This window comes from Dromiciops gliroides, chromosome 4 (genome assembly GCF_019393635.1).
Source record: "Dromiciops gliroides isolate mDroGli1 chromosome 4, mDroGli1.pri, whole genome shotgun sequence".
Lineage (NCBI taxonomy): Eukaryota > Metazoa > Chordata > Mammalia > Microbiotheria > Microbiotheriidae > Dromiciops > Dromiciops gliroides.
In genome coordinates this window covers 183,436,620-183,452,279 of record NC_057864.1, presented here as the reverse complement: position 1 = coordinate 183,452,279, position 15,660 = coordinate 183,436,620, and the positions used below count along the sequence as shown (strand labels likewise).

Sequence of the window (15,660 nt, the reverse complement as noted above, 5' to 3'; positions counted from 1 at the left end):
TCCTTCCTGACCCCTTTCCCCCAGTCCCTCGGGGGAGCAGGAGCATGCCTAGGCCCCTCAGCTTAGGTAGGTAAAGCCCCCTGGGTCAGGGGGCTCCTGAGTCATTGAGTAAGAGCCATGGCTTAGGTTAGGTCAGAAGGAGAGGCAAAGGAGAGCCTAAGCATGGAGAACTGGCTACATTTACTGATTGGTGAACACTTTGTAATCTCTGGAGAAGGTAGGGCCTATCTGACTTCAGGATATGTATTTAACAATAATAATCATAAGAGCTAGCGTAAGAATCACAAAGCTCGATACAAATTATCTCATTGAATCCTCACTACAACTCTGTGCAGTAGATTATTGTATATTATTAGGTTACATTATTGATCCCTATTTTACAGATGTAGAAACTGAGGCAGAGAGAAACTAAGGGACTTAGGCAGGATCCTATTTAAGTATGTGCTACTTAAGGAAGTACTTAAATCGAGATTCAAACTCAGGTCTTCCCAACTCCAACTCTGCTACTCTATCCTCTGCATCAGTGGTGTCAAGCTCAGATGGCCATAAGGATCCCTTTCGGGCAGTATGTTGACATGGAAAAGCACATGGTAATGTTATCTAAGTTCTATTGTGCTTTTATTGATTTTTTTGGTTAAATGTTTCCCAGTTACATCATAATTTGGTTCTGGCCCCACTGAAGAGTAATGGCAGGATGGTGCCATGCCTGGAGTGCTTGATACCTCTGCTCCACACCACCCAGATGCCTCTGGTACCTATTTCAGTTTGACACCACCAACATAGAGGATAGAGCACCAGAGTTTGAGACAGGAAGACCTGAGTTTGAATTTTCTCTTAAGCCCTTACTTAAATATCACATCTTTAAAATGGGGATAAATAAGATACCCTGCCTCATAGGATGCCAGAGGGTCTTACTTCCCCAGCAGTGTACATAACACAGTTTGATTGATCATGGGCAGAGAACTCTCCCTTCTGTTCACATTTCTTCCTCCTCCTCTAGCATTTATATCTTGCCAAGTGCTTTAAATGTTATCTCATTTGAGCCTCATAACAACCCTGGGAGATTGGTGCTATTATTTTCCCCATTTTACAGATGAAGAAACTGAGGCAGACAGAGGTTAAGTGACTTGCCCAGGGTCATACAGCTAGTAAGTGTCTCTGGGTAGATTTGAACTCAGGTCTTCCCGATGCCAAGTCCAGCATTCTACCTCCTTCTCCACCTAGCTCTCCCTAGGAGTTCTACTTGTCTCTGGTAGCACCAGTAGGGAATGCCAAAGATGGTGACATGGTTAGCCTTGTCACCTCTTTGCTTCTGTTGCCTCCTGTCCACTCTGACCCTGGCTGGGGAGGACGGGTGGTGGAGGAAGGAGGAGCACTTCAGATGCCTAGATCTCTCCCCCCTTGTCTTTGTAGCATCTGCTTTCCTTTGGCAGCCACGTTTCATAAAGGGCTTCAGGTACCTTCACTGTTAGTCTGGAATAAACCCCACCCCCACCCCCACCCCCGTGGGCACCTGTCTCAACCCTTGCTCTCTCTTCTTTCCTCAGGGCCCTCAGGACAAGACTCTACAGCTGCTCCCCCCTCCCCCCAACTCAGGACTCTCCCCAAGAGCCAGCTTATACCCCCAGCCCTTCTACCACTCTACCCCCTGGCCCCCCTGCCACCCGCCCCCCGAGGGGCGTGGGGCATGGCATGGAAGGCCAGACGCTAAAGCCAGGCACCATGGGCGCTGTACCCTAGAGCCCGGGTGGTGGGGGGGAGGCTCGTGGCTCTGCCTGCAGGCGGTTGCTGTGCCTACTTCAGTCTGTTGGAGTGCTGGGGGAGGGGGGCAATCCTGGATGGAATTGCAGTGAATGGAACAGAAGCCAAGCAAACTGGATTGTGGGTCTGACCCAGAGGAGAACAGGTAATGAGCATGATAGGCCTGTAGCACCAACCCCCAGCGGCGGGCATCACCCGGCTGAATTAATGGTGTAAGCTTGACACTGATTCATTTGCTCTTTAGATCATAGATTTAGAGACCAATGGAATTGTCAACATCTAATCCCCCTCGTTTTACAAATGAAAAAACCTAGGCTCAGAAGAGTTGGGACTTGTCCACAGCCCCAAGTGGAGAGTGGCAGAACTGAGATTCGAACCCAGGTTTTCTGGTTCTGGATGCAGACCTTTTCCCCCATGCCCTGTTTCTCCGAGGATAACTATGGCAGCGATGCAGCTGGCTGACCACTATTCCCCAGACAGTCTTCCCAGGCCTGTGTGTTTTTTCTTGGAGGAGATATGGTTACCTCCAGATTCCCTAGTAGAGCAGGTAGTTAGGTTTTGGCAGGAGGTGATGGTATGCGGGAGAGAGGCTGGGGGAGGGGAGGTTGGCAAGCAGGTGGGTGTATAATGTTTCCTCGCTTACATGGGCCCAGAGACAGATGGTCACTCTGCACATACATGTTTAGAGCATGTTGGGTCCCCGAGAGCTCTTCTTTGTTCATCTAAGGGGAAGGGAGAAGGGAATCTCTTAGGCTTTCTCCCAGGGAATAGGAGTATATCTCAGCCCCTGACGTTTTGTGTACGCCTGTGGAGAGGTAGCCATTTCAGCACCTATACGTGGAGGAGGGAATGCTGTTTTTGCTCTGAGAGAAAAAAATTTAGGGGAGAGGGAGAGGGTGTCAGTGCCCACCCTGATTGTCTCTATGTGGCACAGCGCCCTGTCCCAATTGGCATGGGGCCTAGAGTGCTGGGTACAGCCTGTGCTCGTGGCTGGGGAGGGGGGAGAGGGTGCTCTGGGGAGCGGTGTGGCTGTTGCCAAGGAGATGGGAGCTATGCCAAGAGGCTTGAAGCCCAGCCTGGCTCAGCAAACCGGTGAAGGGGGATAGGGCCACAACAGGGTCCCAAGGGAAGGGGAGGAGGTGGGTGAAGCCTCAGAACTCTGGCCTGGGTAGGAGTGGGTTTCCTGGGGCTACATGGAAGCTTCTATCCCTAACCTCAACAGGACTATGGAGAAGTAGCCTGTGGCGCTCCATGTTGCTCCCTTTGGATGTTCTTTCCATACACTGTGTCCCAGTGACACCTGGGCCAGGGGTACCTAAGGATTGCCATCTCTGGTTCTTCCAGAATGTTTTGTGAAGCATGTCCTATGTCAGAGAGTGAAGGGAATGATGATCAGTCTGGGAATGGTGGGGACTTACTAGACCTAGCCCATGCTAGAGCACTTCCCATCCTCTCTGTATCCTCTCTACCCACACTGCTTTAGGGTCTCTCCTGCTGTCACTGTCCCCACCCCACCCCCCACCCGGCCCCCACCCCCACCTCATGTCTTTTCGCCACCTTGTGGTCATTCCTGGAATTGTCTGTACCCAGATATTCCAAGTCAGGTATTTTCAGGGAAATGAGTGAGACCTGCCCTCACCTAACACCCAACCCAGAAGAAAGCCTCACCCTCCAGCCATTTAGGAAGTAGACACTGAGCCATTGGGTAATCCCAGTGAGGGATATGCAAAGCATATCTGTGTGTGGGGTTAGCACTGTAATAAAGAGGGACAAGGAATAAGCAATCCACCACTGGGGGGCCTGGGGAAGGTAGGCAAATTATACAACATCGGTATGCATAGAGAGGGTTATATAAAGGTGTGGTGTGTGTGTTTGGGGATTATGCAATATGTGTGCATATACTAAGGGTTATATAATACATATGTCCTCTGGAGGCTGTGGAACACGCATGTTATTCTCAAAGTTGCTTAGTATGTTTTTGCATGTCAACATGCATATGCCCTAGAAATTCTACGCCATACACATGCATGTATGTAATCTTATGCAGTCTGTGAGTATGTTCATCCTGAGAGTCATGTAAACCCATGGGCATATACTAAAGGTTATTATTATGTGGACCATACTATTACTGGGGAGTTCTGATAGAATGCGCTGGTTCCAGGGCTTGTCACCTAGGTGTGTATATATGTCCTGGGACGCTGGAACTTGCCTGTGCCAGACTAAACTCCTTATCTACCAGCCCTGAACTTCTCAGATAGCAGGACCCTTCCCAGCCCTGTCAGCTGACCTTGGAGGTTGGTGGGGCTCAATACAAAATGGGAGGTAGTTGGGACTGGGGAGGTGGGGCCAGATGCCTCCCTACAGTGAGTGGGGTTTTGCCAAGGACAAGTCAGTAGAAAGTTCACATGCCTTCCCCCATCCCTCAACCAGGTCACTGGATGGCAAGCGGAAAAGAAAGACCAGCCAATGTTCCCTGAAAACCAGCATGTCAGGTAAGATGGGACTGTCCACATTCCCATTCTGGCCCCTCTGTCTCCCCTAAGCTATTCCAGGCTTATTCTGGTAGCTGGGCAGCTGTTAATTCCTGTGCCCCGGGAGAAGGGTCGTAGCTCTTTACTGAGCTTCTAGAGGAAATTAGAGTGTCTGGGGGCAGATTCTTGACCTTTGAAGTTCAAGTCAGGGAGGATAACTGTTTGCCTTTTAACACACATCCCACTTGATACTGGGTTGGATAGCTTATGACATTGACTCCGTGTCACATTTCTAATGTTATCTTGGAATTAAGTATGCCATAGTATGTCATCCCCCCCATACAACCCATCACCCTGTGAGCAGCGTAAAAGGAGAGCCCAGAACTGGGGTGGGAGATGGGCTCAGGCTGACAAATGGAAAGGGACAGTAGCCTTGGCCTTAAGGCTCTACTTGACGCCCAAGGCTATATCTCCCTGCCTCCCTGTCCCACAGGGTACATCCCTAGTTACCTGGACAAAGATGAGCAGTGTGTCGTGTGTGGAGACAAGGCCACAGGTTATCATTACCGATGCATCACTTGTGAAGGCTGCAAGGTATGTCCCCCCCACAAGCCCCTCCCTCCTCCAGCTGGCCTCTTTTTCACACTGAATTCCCCACCCCCTCCCACCAATTTCCATTATCTCCTCCCATCTTTTCTATGTGCCCATTAGAAGACTCCTTACCCTCACCTTCCTCTCAGTTATCCCTGACTTCTTTCACCATATTCAGGCCCATCTCCCCCAGTTGCTGACCTTTCAAACCTGTCCAATTGTGTCCTCCTATGAGCTACAAAAATGCAGAGAATTCTCTCTGGCCCCAGCCCTCTAGGCTGTAGTGAAGTATCCTCTCTCATCTACCTCTTCCTTTCAGACTTTTTGGTTCAAATAAGTGGTGGGTTGGAGGGGGCAGGAATCTAGAAACCAGTCCTTTATCTGCACCCATCTCCTAGGGCTTCTTCCGGCGCACGATCCAGAAAAACCTTCATCCCACTTACTCCTGCAAATACGATGGCTGTTGCATCATCGACAAGATCACCCGAAACCAGTGCCAGCTATGTCGCTTTAAGAAATGCATCTCCGTGGGCATGGCCATGGATTGTAAGAGAGCATGAAGTTGGGGAGGCAGGGGCAGGGCAGAAAGTAGAGAACCCTGAGTTCAAAGAAGTTCCTTTCTAGGATCTCAGTTCCCTAGCCCCACATCCCAGCCCATCATTGGTAGATTCAATAAGCACATTTTATTATTAAATGTCTTTGTGTATATAGGCACTGGACTAGGGCCTGGGGGCTATGAGCATACAAACTCCTATCAAGAGAGCACATTTAAAGTTAAAGCACTTTCCTCAAAACCCTATCAAATTCATAGTCCACCTGTTACTTTCTTTCTTTTCTAGATGAAGAGACTGAGGCTCTGAGAGGTTTAGTGAATTGCTCCTGGTCCCCTAGCTACTGAATGTCTGGGGTGGGATTTGAACCTGGCTCTCATGACTCCAAGCCCAGCACACTTTCTTCCAAGCTGCCTCCCAAAATAGAGATGACCTAGATCCTGCTCTCAAGGGGCTTATGATCTGAGGGAGGGCCTGTCCTACTGAGTGAGACAAGCATAGGGCCTGTGCCTGTCATTTCCCTGGTATACTCAGCTCCTGGGTGAGCAAACTCCCTCAGCAGATGCGGGGCATCACCTCCTCTGCAACAAACAATCTTAAGAGCATGGCTTGGGGACCTGGGAGGTTGCCTCGTGCAGGTCACATGGTCATATGGAACAGAGGACCTGAACTCAGGCTTTCCTCACTCACCCAAGGTCAGCTCAATACCCACCATGCCATGCTGCCTTACAAGAGACAACTCACAATTACATGGTGCTTTAAGGTTTGCAAAAGACTTTATCTGTGTCTTTTGAGCCTCACAACAACCATGAGGTGGATGCCCTGATTAGCCCCATTTTACAGGTGAAAAAACTGAGGTTGTGCAGGATAAATGCAACCCAGACATACAAGTCAAATGCTGGGGAGAATTTGAAACTTTCACCTTTGTTCCCTTCTCAGTATCTCTTTCTTCATTCAAGGCGGGGCGGGGCACTCATTGACATGACTCCAGAAAAAGGTGGACAGTGTCTAGGGGCACACTTAAGCCCCTGCTGCCACCACCTCTCCCTTAAAAAAAAGTTCTCCCTAGGCATAGGCTCCATTGCCTCTTCTGCTTTCAAAAGTGTAAAGGCCACATATGATGGAGCCTTAGGGGAAAATGAAGTAAAAAGGGAAAAAATGTGAATTTCCAACTTGGTGCTGGTTTCCCTCTCCGGAGCTGCATCCACTGGTTACCAAGAAGGCTATCTCATTTTTGACTGGGGACAGGCAGAAGCTTCCAGTAACTGGCCACTGGGGCTCCTTAGCTATTTCCCATTGGTTGCAAAAATGAAATATACAGGGTCTTTGTGTTCAAGCTACCCAAGAGTTAAGGGATGGCTTAATTTAAAAAAAAAAAAAAGTGATCAAGGCTCAAGGCCCAGCATCTTGCCTAAAGACCTTTGGCACTTTAAGCAAAGCTTTCTAGGTCTCAGTTTTCCATTCTGTAATATGGAGAAAGTTATTACAGAATCTAAAGACCAAAGGAACCTTGGCATCCATCTAGTCCAACTCAAACTACACCATAATATGTTGGGAGGATAACATGGGAGACTGGTCAGGGAACAGAATTAATAGCTTACTTGTCTGTGGTGGTGTATGGTTTATCAAGCACCTTACCAATAACAACCCTATGAAGTAGATATCCCCATTTTACAGATAAAGAAACTGAGGCCCAGAAAAAATGATGACTTGCCCCATGGTCATATAATATGATATTATTATAATATAATAATATTATATGATAATATAATAATTAAAACAATGATTAAGAGCCAACCAGATGTAAGATAGAGAGGCAGCATGGTGAAGTAGATAAAAAGCCAACCTCAGCCAGGAAGTCCTGGGTTCAAGTTCTGCCTTTGACACACTGGCTAGTTCTGTGACCCTGGACTAGTCATTGAACCTTTCAATGCCCAATCGATCTCTTTATAAAGACTCTCTAAGGGCGGCTAGGTGGCGCAGTGGATAAAGCACCGGCCCTGGATTCAGGAGTACCTGAGTTCAAATCCAGCCTCAGACACTTGACACTAGCTGTGTGACCCTGGGCAAGTCACTTAACCCCCATTGCCCCGTGCAAAAAAAAAAAAAAAAAAGACTCTCTAAGATTACAGATTGGCAGAGCAGGTGTCAATCTCCATGAGGAGAGAGTTGACTAGCTGGCATTTCTTTCAGACTGGCAAAGTTCTTTGCATTCTTATCCCATCTGATCTCCACATCTATCTTGTGAGGTGGGTGTGTTGTTATCCCCATTTACAGAGGAGGAAAGTGAGGCTGAGAGAGGGTAAGTGACTTGCCCAGGATGACACAGCCAGGAAGTGTCTGAGGCAGGATTTGAAATCAGGGCTTCCTGACTCCAAGTCCAACAGCCCACATCCACTGTGCCACCCAGGCCTTGAATGTCCTCACCAGCAGTTCCCTATGCCAATGAAATCACAGATTTGGTCTGAAAATTTTGTGTAAGATGCTGTGCCAAGCAGTGGAATAGAAAAACGAAAACATGCCCAGCTCTCAAGGGACTTATATTCTGCTGGTTATGGAGGTTATGGGGCAGAGATACAGTATACACACAAATAAATATACAAAGTAATTTTAAAAAGGGAATGAGGAGAAATAACAACTTGGGAGGGGGTCAGATCAGGAAAAGCCTCGTGAAGAAGTTGGCACCTGAGTTGGGTTCTGAAAGAAGCCAGGTATTGCAGGAGGCAGAGGCAAGGAGGGAAGGCAGTCAGGGCACGTTTCCCAGCTAGCAAGTGTCTGCAGGCAAGATTCAAACTCAGGGTCTCCTGACTCTGTTGTGTGACTGGAGGTGAGAGTGCAGGACAGATGGGAGGGACTGTCATTCTGCTTCTACAGTGGTCCTGGATGATTCCAAACGGGTGGCAAAGAGAAAGCTGATTGAGGAGAACCGGGAGCGGCGGCGCAAGGAAGAGATGATCCGCTCGCTGCAGCAGCGGCCAGAGCCCAGCCCTGAGGAATGGGACCTCATCCACCTGGTAACAGAGGCCCACCGAAGCACCAATGCCCAAGGCAGCCATTGGAAGCAGAAACGGAAATTCTTGGTAAGGGGCAGGGGGAAGCGCTAAGAGGAGGGACACTGGCGTCCTCCAGAAAGTGCTTCCTGATTAATACTCAGTCACCACAAGGAGTAGGAGAGTAGGGAGTTGGGAGGATTCAGGCTGGGATCAGGGCATTCCCTGCCTGTGAGGTCTGAGTTGTCCACATCAGATTGGGAGTTATCCCCGAGAATAGGGATGGTAGGCTTTCCTCTCATGGATTGGGAGGTCCCTGAGGACCACAGCCTGTCTTTCCTCTGTATCCTCCCTCCCACAGGACGGGGTGGGGATAGGCTGAATGAAGTCCCAAGTGAATGGGCATCTGGGGGAAGAGACACACAATGTCAGGACAGGATTTTGGCATCAGGCTGTCAGATTCCTGTCTTCTGCCTTTGGTACTGTCTGGAAGAAGGGGGAAGGTGGGTACCTGAATGCCAGCCTCCTCCTTCCTGAACTGCCCTAGAGCTCCCCCTGGTGGGCAGTGCCCTATAGTGAGGGGTTAAATGGGGTCCCTGGCCCTATCTGACCCCCGACCCTCCCTCTAGCCAGAGGACATTGGACAGTCACCCATGGCCTCAATGCCAGATGGAGACAAGGTGGACCTGGAGGCCTTCAGTGAGTTTACCAAGATCATCACCCCGGCCATCACCCGTGTGGTGGACTTTGCCAAAAAACTGCCCATGTTCTCCGAGGTAGGTATCAGGTGGGAGATGGGTGTGGGACTTGGGGAGACAGTATGGGACAGGAGGGAAACCTGAAACTACCCTCAGAATCAGCCTATCTGAGAAGCCCCCAAAGCCATCTCATTTCATCCATTCATCTCCTGCCACTGGCAACATTAGGTTTTCAGAATTGCTGCTGGTTTCTTCCCTCTCTTTCCCTCACTCTGACATTGTTGTGCTAACTGATTTATGGAGGAGGAGACAGTGGTAGTTACCCTATCACCCCTTTCCCTATTCCCCGCCCCAAGCCCGTCCTTCTATCTCCTCGCATGTGTATGCTGGAAGTTCTTCCATAATCGAACCAAATAATAATCGATAATTACATATAACTTGCAGGTTTACAAAGTACTTTACATTCACTATCTCATTTCATCCTGATAACCAATGGAATAGGTATGGCAGGTTTTATGAGTTCCGTTTTACAGATAAAAAAACTGAGACTCAGTGAGATTATGCTAGTACATGTTGGAATGCAAGACTTTGCTGATACCAAGCCCAGCACCATTTCTATTACCCCAGGAATTTTTCAGCTTTTTGTGGGTCACAGACACCCTCTCAAACTGTTCTTACATGTATAAAATAAAATGGATTAGGATTACAAAGGAAACAAATTCTATTGAAATAGAACTATCAAAATTCTTGGGGGCAGCTAGGTGGCACAGTGAATAGAGCACCAGCCCTGGATTTAGGAGGACCTGAGTTCAAATCTAGCCTCAGACACTTAACACTTACTAGCTATGTGACCCTGGGCAAGTCACTTAACCCCAATTGCCCTGCAAAAAGAAAAAAAAATTCTTGGACCCCTAGATTAAGACCTCCTGCATTATCATCATGCTGCCTTTCTCCTATCTGCTGTTGTAGCAACTAATTCAGCTTTATGGGGACCCTTGGGCTCCAGACCTGGTGGTGATGGGGTGGAGGCATGGGTGGAGGTGGGGGAGATCTATGGACCAGAGAAGGAGGGATGTATTGACCTTCTCTCCCCTTCACCCTGTTTCCTCCAGCTGCCTTGTGAAGACCAGATCATCTTGCTGAAGGGCTGCTGTATGGAGATCATGTCTCTGCGGGCTGCCGTACGCTATGACCCTGAGAGTGAGACCTTGACGCTGAGTGGGGAGATGGCAGTCAAACGGGAGCAGCTGAAGAATGGTGGCCTGGGGGTGGTCTCTGATGCCATCTTCGACCTGGGCAAATCACTCTCTGCCTTCAACCTGGACGACACAGAAGTGGCTCTGCTCCAGGCTGTGCTGCTCATGTCTTCAGGTACCAGTTGTGGGAGGGAAGAGATCCTTGGGAAGATGCTTTGGGCTTGCTGGTCTCCTTCTTATTTTTATATATAGTTTTGGGTTCCAATCTTTTTTGGGTGGGACAATGAGGGTTAAGTGACTTGCCCAGGATCACACAGCTAGCAAGTGCAGATTTGAACTCAGGTCCTCTTTTTTTTTTTTAATTTTTTTTAAGTGAGGCAATTGGGGTTAAGTGACTTGCCCAAGGTCACACAGCTGGTAAGTGTTAAGTGTCTGAGGTCGGATTTGAACTCAAGTACTCCTGACTAGGGCCAGGCCGTGCTCTTATCCACTGCGCCACCTAGCTGCCCCTGAACTTAGGTCCTCTTAAATCCCTGGCCGGTGCTTTATCCACTGTGCCACCTAGCTGCCGCTTGCTGGCTTCCTTCTTTCTGGCTCCTCCTGATGTTTTTGTTTTGTCTCCTTCAATCTCCCTTGTTCTCTCTGTCCCTCCCCTGTGTTTCTAGCCCCCAGGCCCTCTGTATCTCCTTGTCCCCTCAGGCTTTCCCCTAAGTGTTTTCAGTTTTCTTTATTCTTTTCCTCTTCTCCACCTTTCTCTGTCTCTCAGCCTCTCCCTCTTAACTCTCTCAGCTCTCCTCTCCCCTTAGTCTCTCATTTGTCCTTCTGTCTCCCCATCGTTCCTCAGTCTTTCCCCCAACTCTCAGTCCCTCTCAGTCTCCCACAACTTTCTCTGTTTCTCCATCTCTTCCCCAGGCCTCTCAGTTCCTCAGTCTCCCATTGGTTCCTCAGTTTCTCCACCACTCCCCCCCCCCCCCCCAGCTCTCTCTCCCCTTAGCTCATCCTCTGTTGTGTCTCTGTCTCCTCTGTCCTAATATTCTTTCCCTAGTCTGTCCACTTAGGGGCCCTTTGCTGACATCTCCCTCCCCTTGGGATCCTCGGGCCTTTCCCCACTTCTTTGGACAAGCGATCCCTAACCCTAACCCTAACCCTTCTTTCCTATGCAGACCGCTCGGGCCTGCTGTGTGTGGACAAGATAGAGAAGTGCCAGGAGGCTTACCTGCTGGCTTTCGAGCACTACATCAACCACCGTAAACACAACATTCCCCACTTCTGGCCCAAGCTGCTGATGAAGGTGACTGATCTCCGGATGATCGGGGCCTGCCATGCCAGCCGCTTCCTACACATGAAAGTCGAGTGCCCCACTGAACTCTTTCCCCCACTCTTCCTCGAGGTCTTCGAGGATCAGGAAGTCTAAACCCCCAGTGCTGGGGCATGGGGAGAGGTGGGGCATGTGGAGCTGCAGGGGGTGCAGCAGGAGAAGGGGCAGGGCTAGGGGATGCCACCCTACATCCCTCTTCTGTCTTTCCTTCTGTATATTTTTGCCTCCCACACACAGCCTAGCCAAGATCCCTCCTCAGAGACCTCCTTCCTATCCTGGGATCAGGCAAAACAAACAAACAAACAAACAAACAAAAGAAAAACCAACTCAAGAAAATGAAAAAGGACGCTGCCAGTGGGAAGGGGAGTCCTCTGGCAATTTTTAGGAGCCCCCCCCCCCCCAGGGCAGGGGGAAAATGGGGAGAAGAGATGGAACAAGGAGCCATCTGAACTGTAGGGGAAGGAGGGGGTTGTGGGGGGAGCTGCCCTCAACCCCTCCCCCCACCAAAAAAGCCTCCCTCTCTCCCTCTTATTCCTTAACCCAGGTCCTGGGCTAGGGCCCCTCTTTTCATGCTCAGATACCTGGGTTGCACAGAGAAGCCTCAGCATTGGCTCCTCCCTGGGAGGTTAAAAGTTATAGTCACTCTAACTGCACTTTTGGAAGCGACGAGGGTAAAAGAAAGAAAAGTGGAGAAAAAAAAATAGAGAAAGAGAGAAAAGACAAAAAAAAAGAGGACAGAGAGATGATGATATTAAATTATTAATTGAGGCCGGCTGGGGAGAGGACCTGGGATGGGGGAGGACAGGACAAGACTTACCCATCCCAAATGCACTTGACAGCTGCCCCCCCTCCCCCAAAAAGAGAGCTCCACCATCACCCACCACCTCCTGGGCGGGGGCCACCAATCAGAGTTTAAAGCACAGAGTCCTGGCCACCTCCATTTCCCTCCCTTCCCCACTTGCCCTTGCCCCCCTTGGCGCACATACCTTGCACCCTCTGCTTGCCACTTGTGCCCCGCTAATTCTGAGCTCCATCCTACTCTCACACTGGATGCCAGCCAGTACCCCCCCTATATGGCTCCCTGTTAAAAATGCCCACCATCTCCAGGACTTCCCCTCCCCTAAACGGTGCCCACCCCCTTCCTGCCTCTGGCAGGTAGAAGGCCATCTTGGCGTCCACACCAGGAAAGACTATGTATGGTCCCAGCTCGCCACCTTCCTTCCCATATTCTGCAGAGTTAGCTACAATCAAAAGGCTGCACTGGGGGGTTTTTTTGAGTTTGGGTATCTCTCTAACTCTGCTCCTAGATCACTCTTCTCTCCTCCAAGATTACACACACACACACACACACACACACACACACACACACACACACACTCTCTCTCTCTCTCTCTCTCTCTCTCTCTCTCTCGCTCTCTCTCTCTCTCTCTCTCTCTCTCTCTCTGCACTAACCCCGTCCCTTCTTTTACCCTTGTCTCCTCCATTCCTGGCAGTACCCTGATGTCTCAGAGGGCACCGTGATGGTGGCAGTATGGAGGGGCTGGGGAAATGGCACTTAGGTTTTATTTTGGGGAGATCGTGGGAGGTTTTGAGGGGATGTTCATTTTGTCTCTGAAACTCTTTGGCCCTGTCTGCCACCCTCCTCTTCTCCCAACCAGGGACTCAATGCTCCTTTAAACTAATTCAGGAACTCTAACTTGAGCTGCGTCCCAACCCTCACCCAGGAAAATGAAAGCCAGGGGAGGGCACAGTCTTTCTGGCCAGGGTTCACTGCTTTGGTTTGTTGATTGGAGTGTTGCAGCCCATTTCCCCCCCCCCACCCCCTACCAGGGACTGTTGGAGCTAGCCCCTGGAAAGGGAATGAGCAGGCATGAGGAATATGGGGTCATATATATGGGCAAGGATGGAGACCCTTGTCCCAAGAAGCCATGGGTGATGGGATAAGAGTGTTGGGGGCGAAGGGGTTGTGGATTTCCTCCTCTTTGCACTACTTGGGCAAAAATGTCTTAAGCAGCAGAGGATTTACCACCTCTCCCCTTGGCCTAACCCCTGCACTGACACCCCACACCACCCCTCCTCACCATCTACACACACCCTGGTACCTGAGCTCTACCGAGCCAAGTATGCGCCCTCTGCCCACCCAAGAAATCTCCTGGCCTGAGACTAAGAGATGCCATCCTCACTACAACCCCCTTCCATTTCCCAGCACACTTACCCCTCATACACATAGCCCAGATCTGCAGGGTAGGGGATAGGAGAGACCAGGTTGTGTGCGTATCTGTGTCTGTGTCGTCTGTGTGCGCGCACATGCATGTTTGTCCACGTGTCTGTCCTTCACATTTGCTGCCTGGCACACTTTCTGTCTCTCTCTGTCTCTTTATCCTGGGGCACTGATGCAGACTCCAGGTCACTAGGATGAGTCTACCTTCCTCCAAGGTTTCTACCCCCTACCACAGGGCCAGCGATTGTACTTGCTCTGTCTACTTCTACTATTTTCAGCCATGACACAGCAGGAAGGCAGAGGGGCTAAGTGGGATTGGCCCCTTTATAGGGCATTTGGGAATTTACTTCCAGCACACCACCCATCTCCAACCACACCAGATGATCTATGACCCAGCCCCATGTTACCCTGCACTGTCTTGGTATCGGGGATGGGAGATGGACAGCAGCCTGGGTTAAGGTCTGTCCAAGTACATGTATGGATGATGCATGGTGTGTGTGCGCGCGTGTGTTTGGGTGAATGTTCCCAATTCATGAATATACTTAATTTGGGGGAAGTCTGGAGGGGCCATGGAGACAGGGAGTCTTAGAGCACCTGCTCTAGATTCATAAATTCCCCTATCCCTACTGTGGGAAGTAGAGGACTAGGGGGTCCTAATCTTGGAGATCATTGGTGCTAATAAGGAGGGAGGGGTGGCCAGACATGACTTGAGGGTGCTTAGCAAACCCCCTCCAGTGTTGGGCCAGGACACTTCAGTGGTGGGGGTGGGGCTTAGTGTTGCAGTATTGGCTGTGGGGGGGTGCCCAAGATAGGATGAGGGGGGCCCTAGAGCCATGACCACTACACTGCCCCCCTTCCCAGTTCCTACCCCCACCCTGCCTCCTTCCCCATCTCAGTATTTCCCCCACCTATCATTCTTAACACACATACCTCATCCAGCTCCCCACCTTGCTCTGTCCCAGGTGGGGGGGAGTGGGGAGAGAGGAGTCCCCTGTCCCTGCCCTCATCCCCTGGTGGCCGGCCTACAGGGTAGAGAGGGGGTGGGGGGCAAAGACACCGTCCACAAGGGGGGGACATGGGGAACCCTACCCCATAACTCCTGGGGGGGGTACTAGCCTGTGGGCGGCTACTGAATGTATGAGAAGCTGGTGCTGTGGGGTGGGGGGTGGGGGGAAATATGGCTGGTGGGGGGTAGCTTCTTCCCCTAGGGAGGAATAATGGCCGGTAGGAGGAATGGGGGGAGGCCTATCCTGACCCCCCCACCCCATATTGACAATCAGTATGTCTGTTATGTGCGATTTTTTCACCCCGTTGTGTTTTGGGGTCAGGATTTTAAAGAAAGATATTATATTCGGTAATTGGTCGCTCGTCTTATTTTACTATATATTTATGTAATAAATATATGATGTAAATAACTCCCCTGTGGACCCTGCATCTGTTACATTCCCCCTCCTAAGCCCAGCTTCTGGTAGAGTGGGCTTTTGCTCTATTAGCAGAGGTGTAACCCTCTTCCCCCAAAGCACCCTTAACACACACACAGAAGCCAGATCAGATAGATGTCAACCTACTGATTTGAGATGGGAACAGGGACACTCAGGTGACTGGGGCTTCAATGAGAGGGGGGGGGGGTAGCGAAGTTCCAGGAGGAGGGAGCTATGTACAAGAAGGCGGGGGTGGGGGTGGGGGCAGAGGCTCATCGTGGAACATTTTATAACAATATAAATAAGATTCTGGGGGAGGGATGGTGGTTTGTTTTGTCTTTTTTGTCTCTTAAAGGAGAGAGAAGTGCAGAGTTCGGTTCGTACAAGGAGAGCGCCTGACAGAGGCAGCGGTTGGTGGGGGTGGCGGTAGTCACTCTGGGCA

At 50.2% G+C, this 15,660-nt stretch overlaps 1 protein-coding gene across 1 annotated transcript; it reads left to right on the top strand.

The window, feature by feature from the left end:
- Positions 1–1,547: 1,547 nt before the first annotated feature.
- Positions 1,548–12,317, top strand: THRA (thyroid hormone receptor alpha). Its single transcript, XM_043964463.1, has 8 exons — positions 1,548–1,906; positions 4,192–4,253; positions 4,726–4,826; positions 5,222–5,369; positions 8,249–8,454; positions 8,994–9,140; positions 10,175–10,433; positions 11,422–12,317. The coding sequence occupies exons 1-8, from the start codon at positions 1,854–1,856 to the stop codon at positions 11,670–11,672; spliced, it is 1,227 nt and encodes a 408-aa protein (XP_043820398.1). The 5' UTR covers positions 1,548–1,853; the 3' UTR covers positions 11,673–12,317.
- The last annotated feature ends 3,343 nt before the right edge of the window (positions 12,318–15,660 follow it).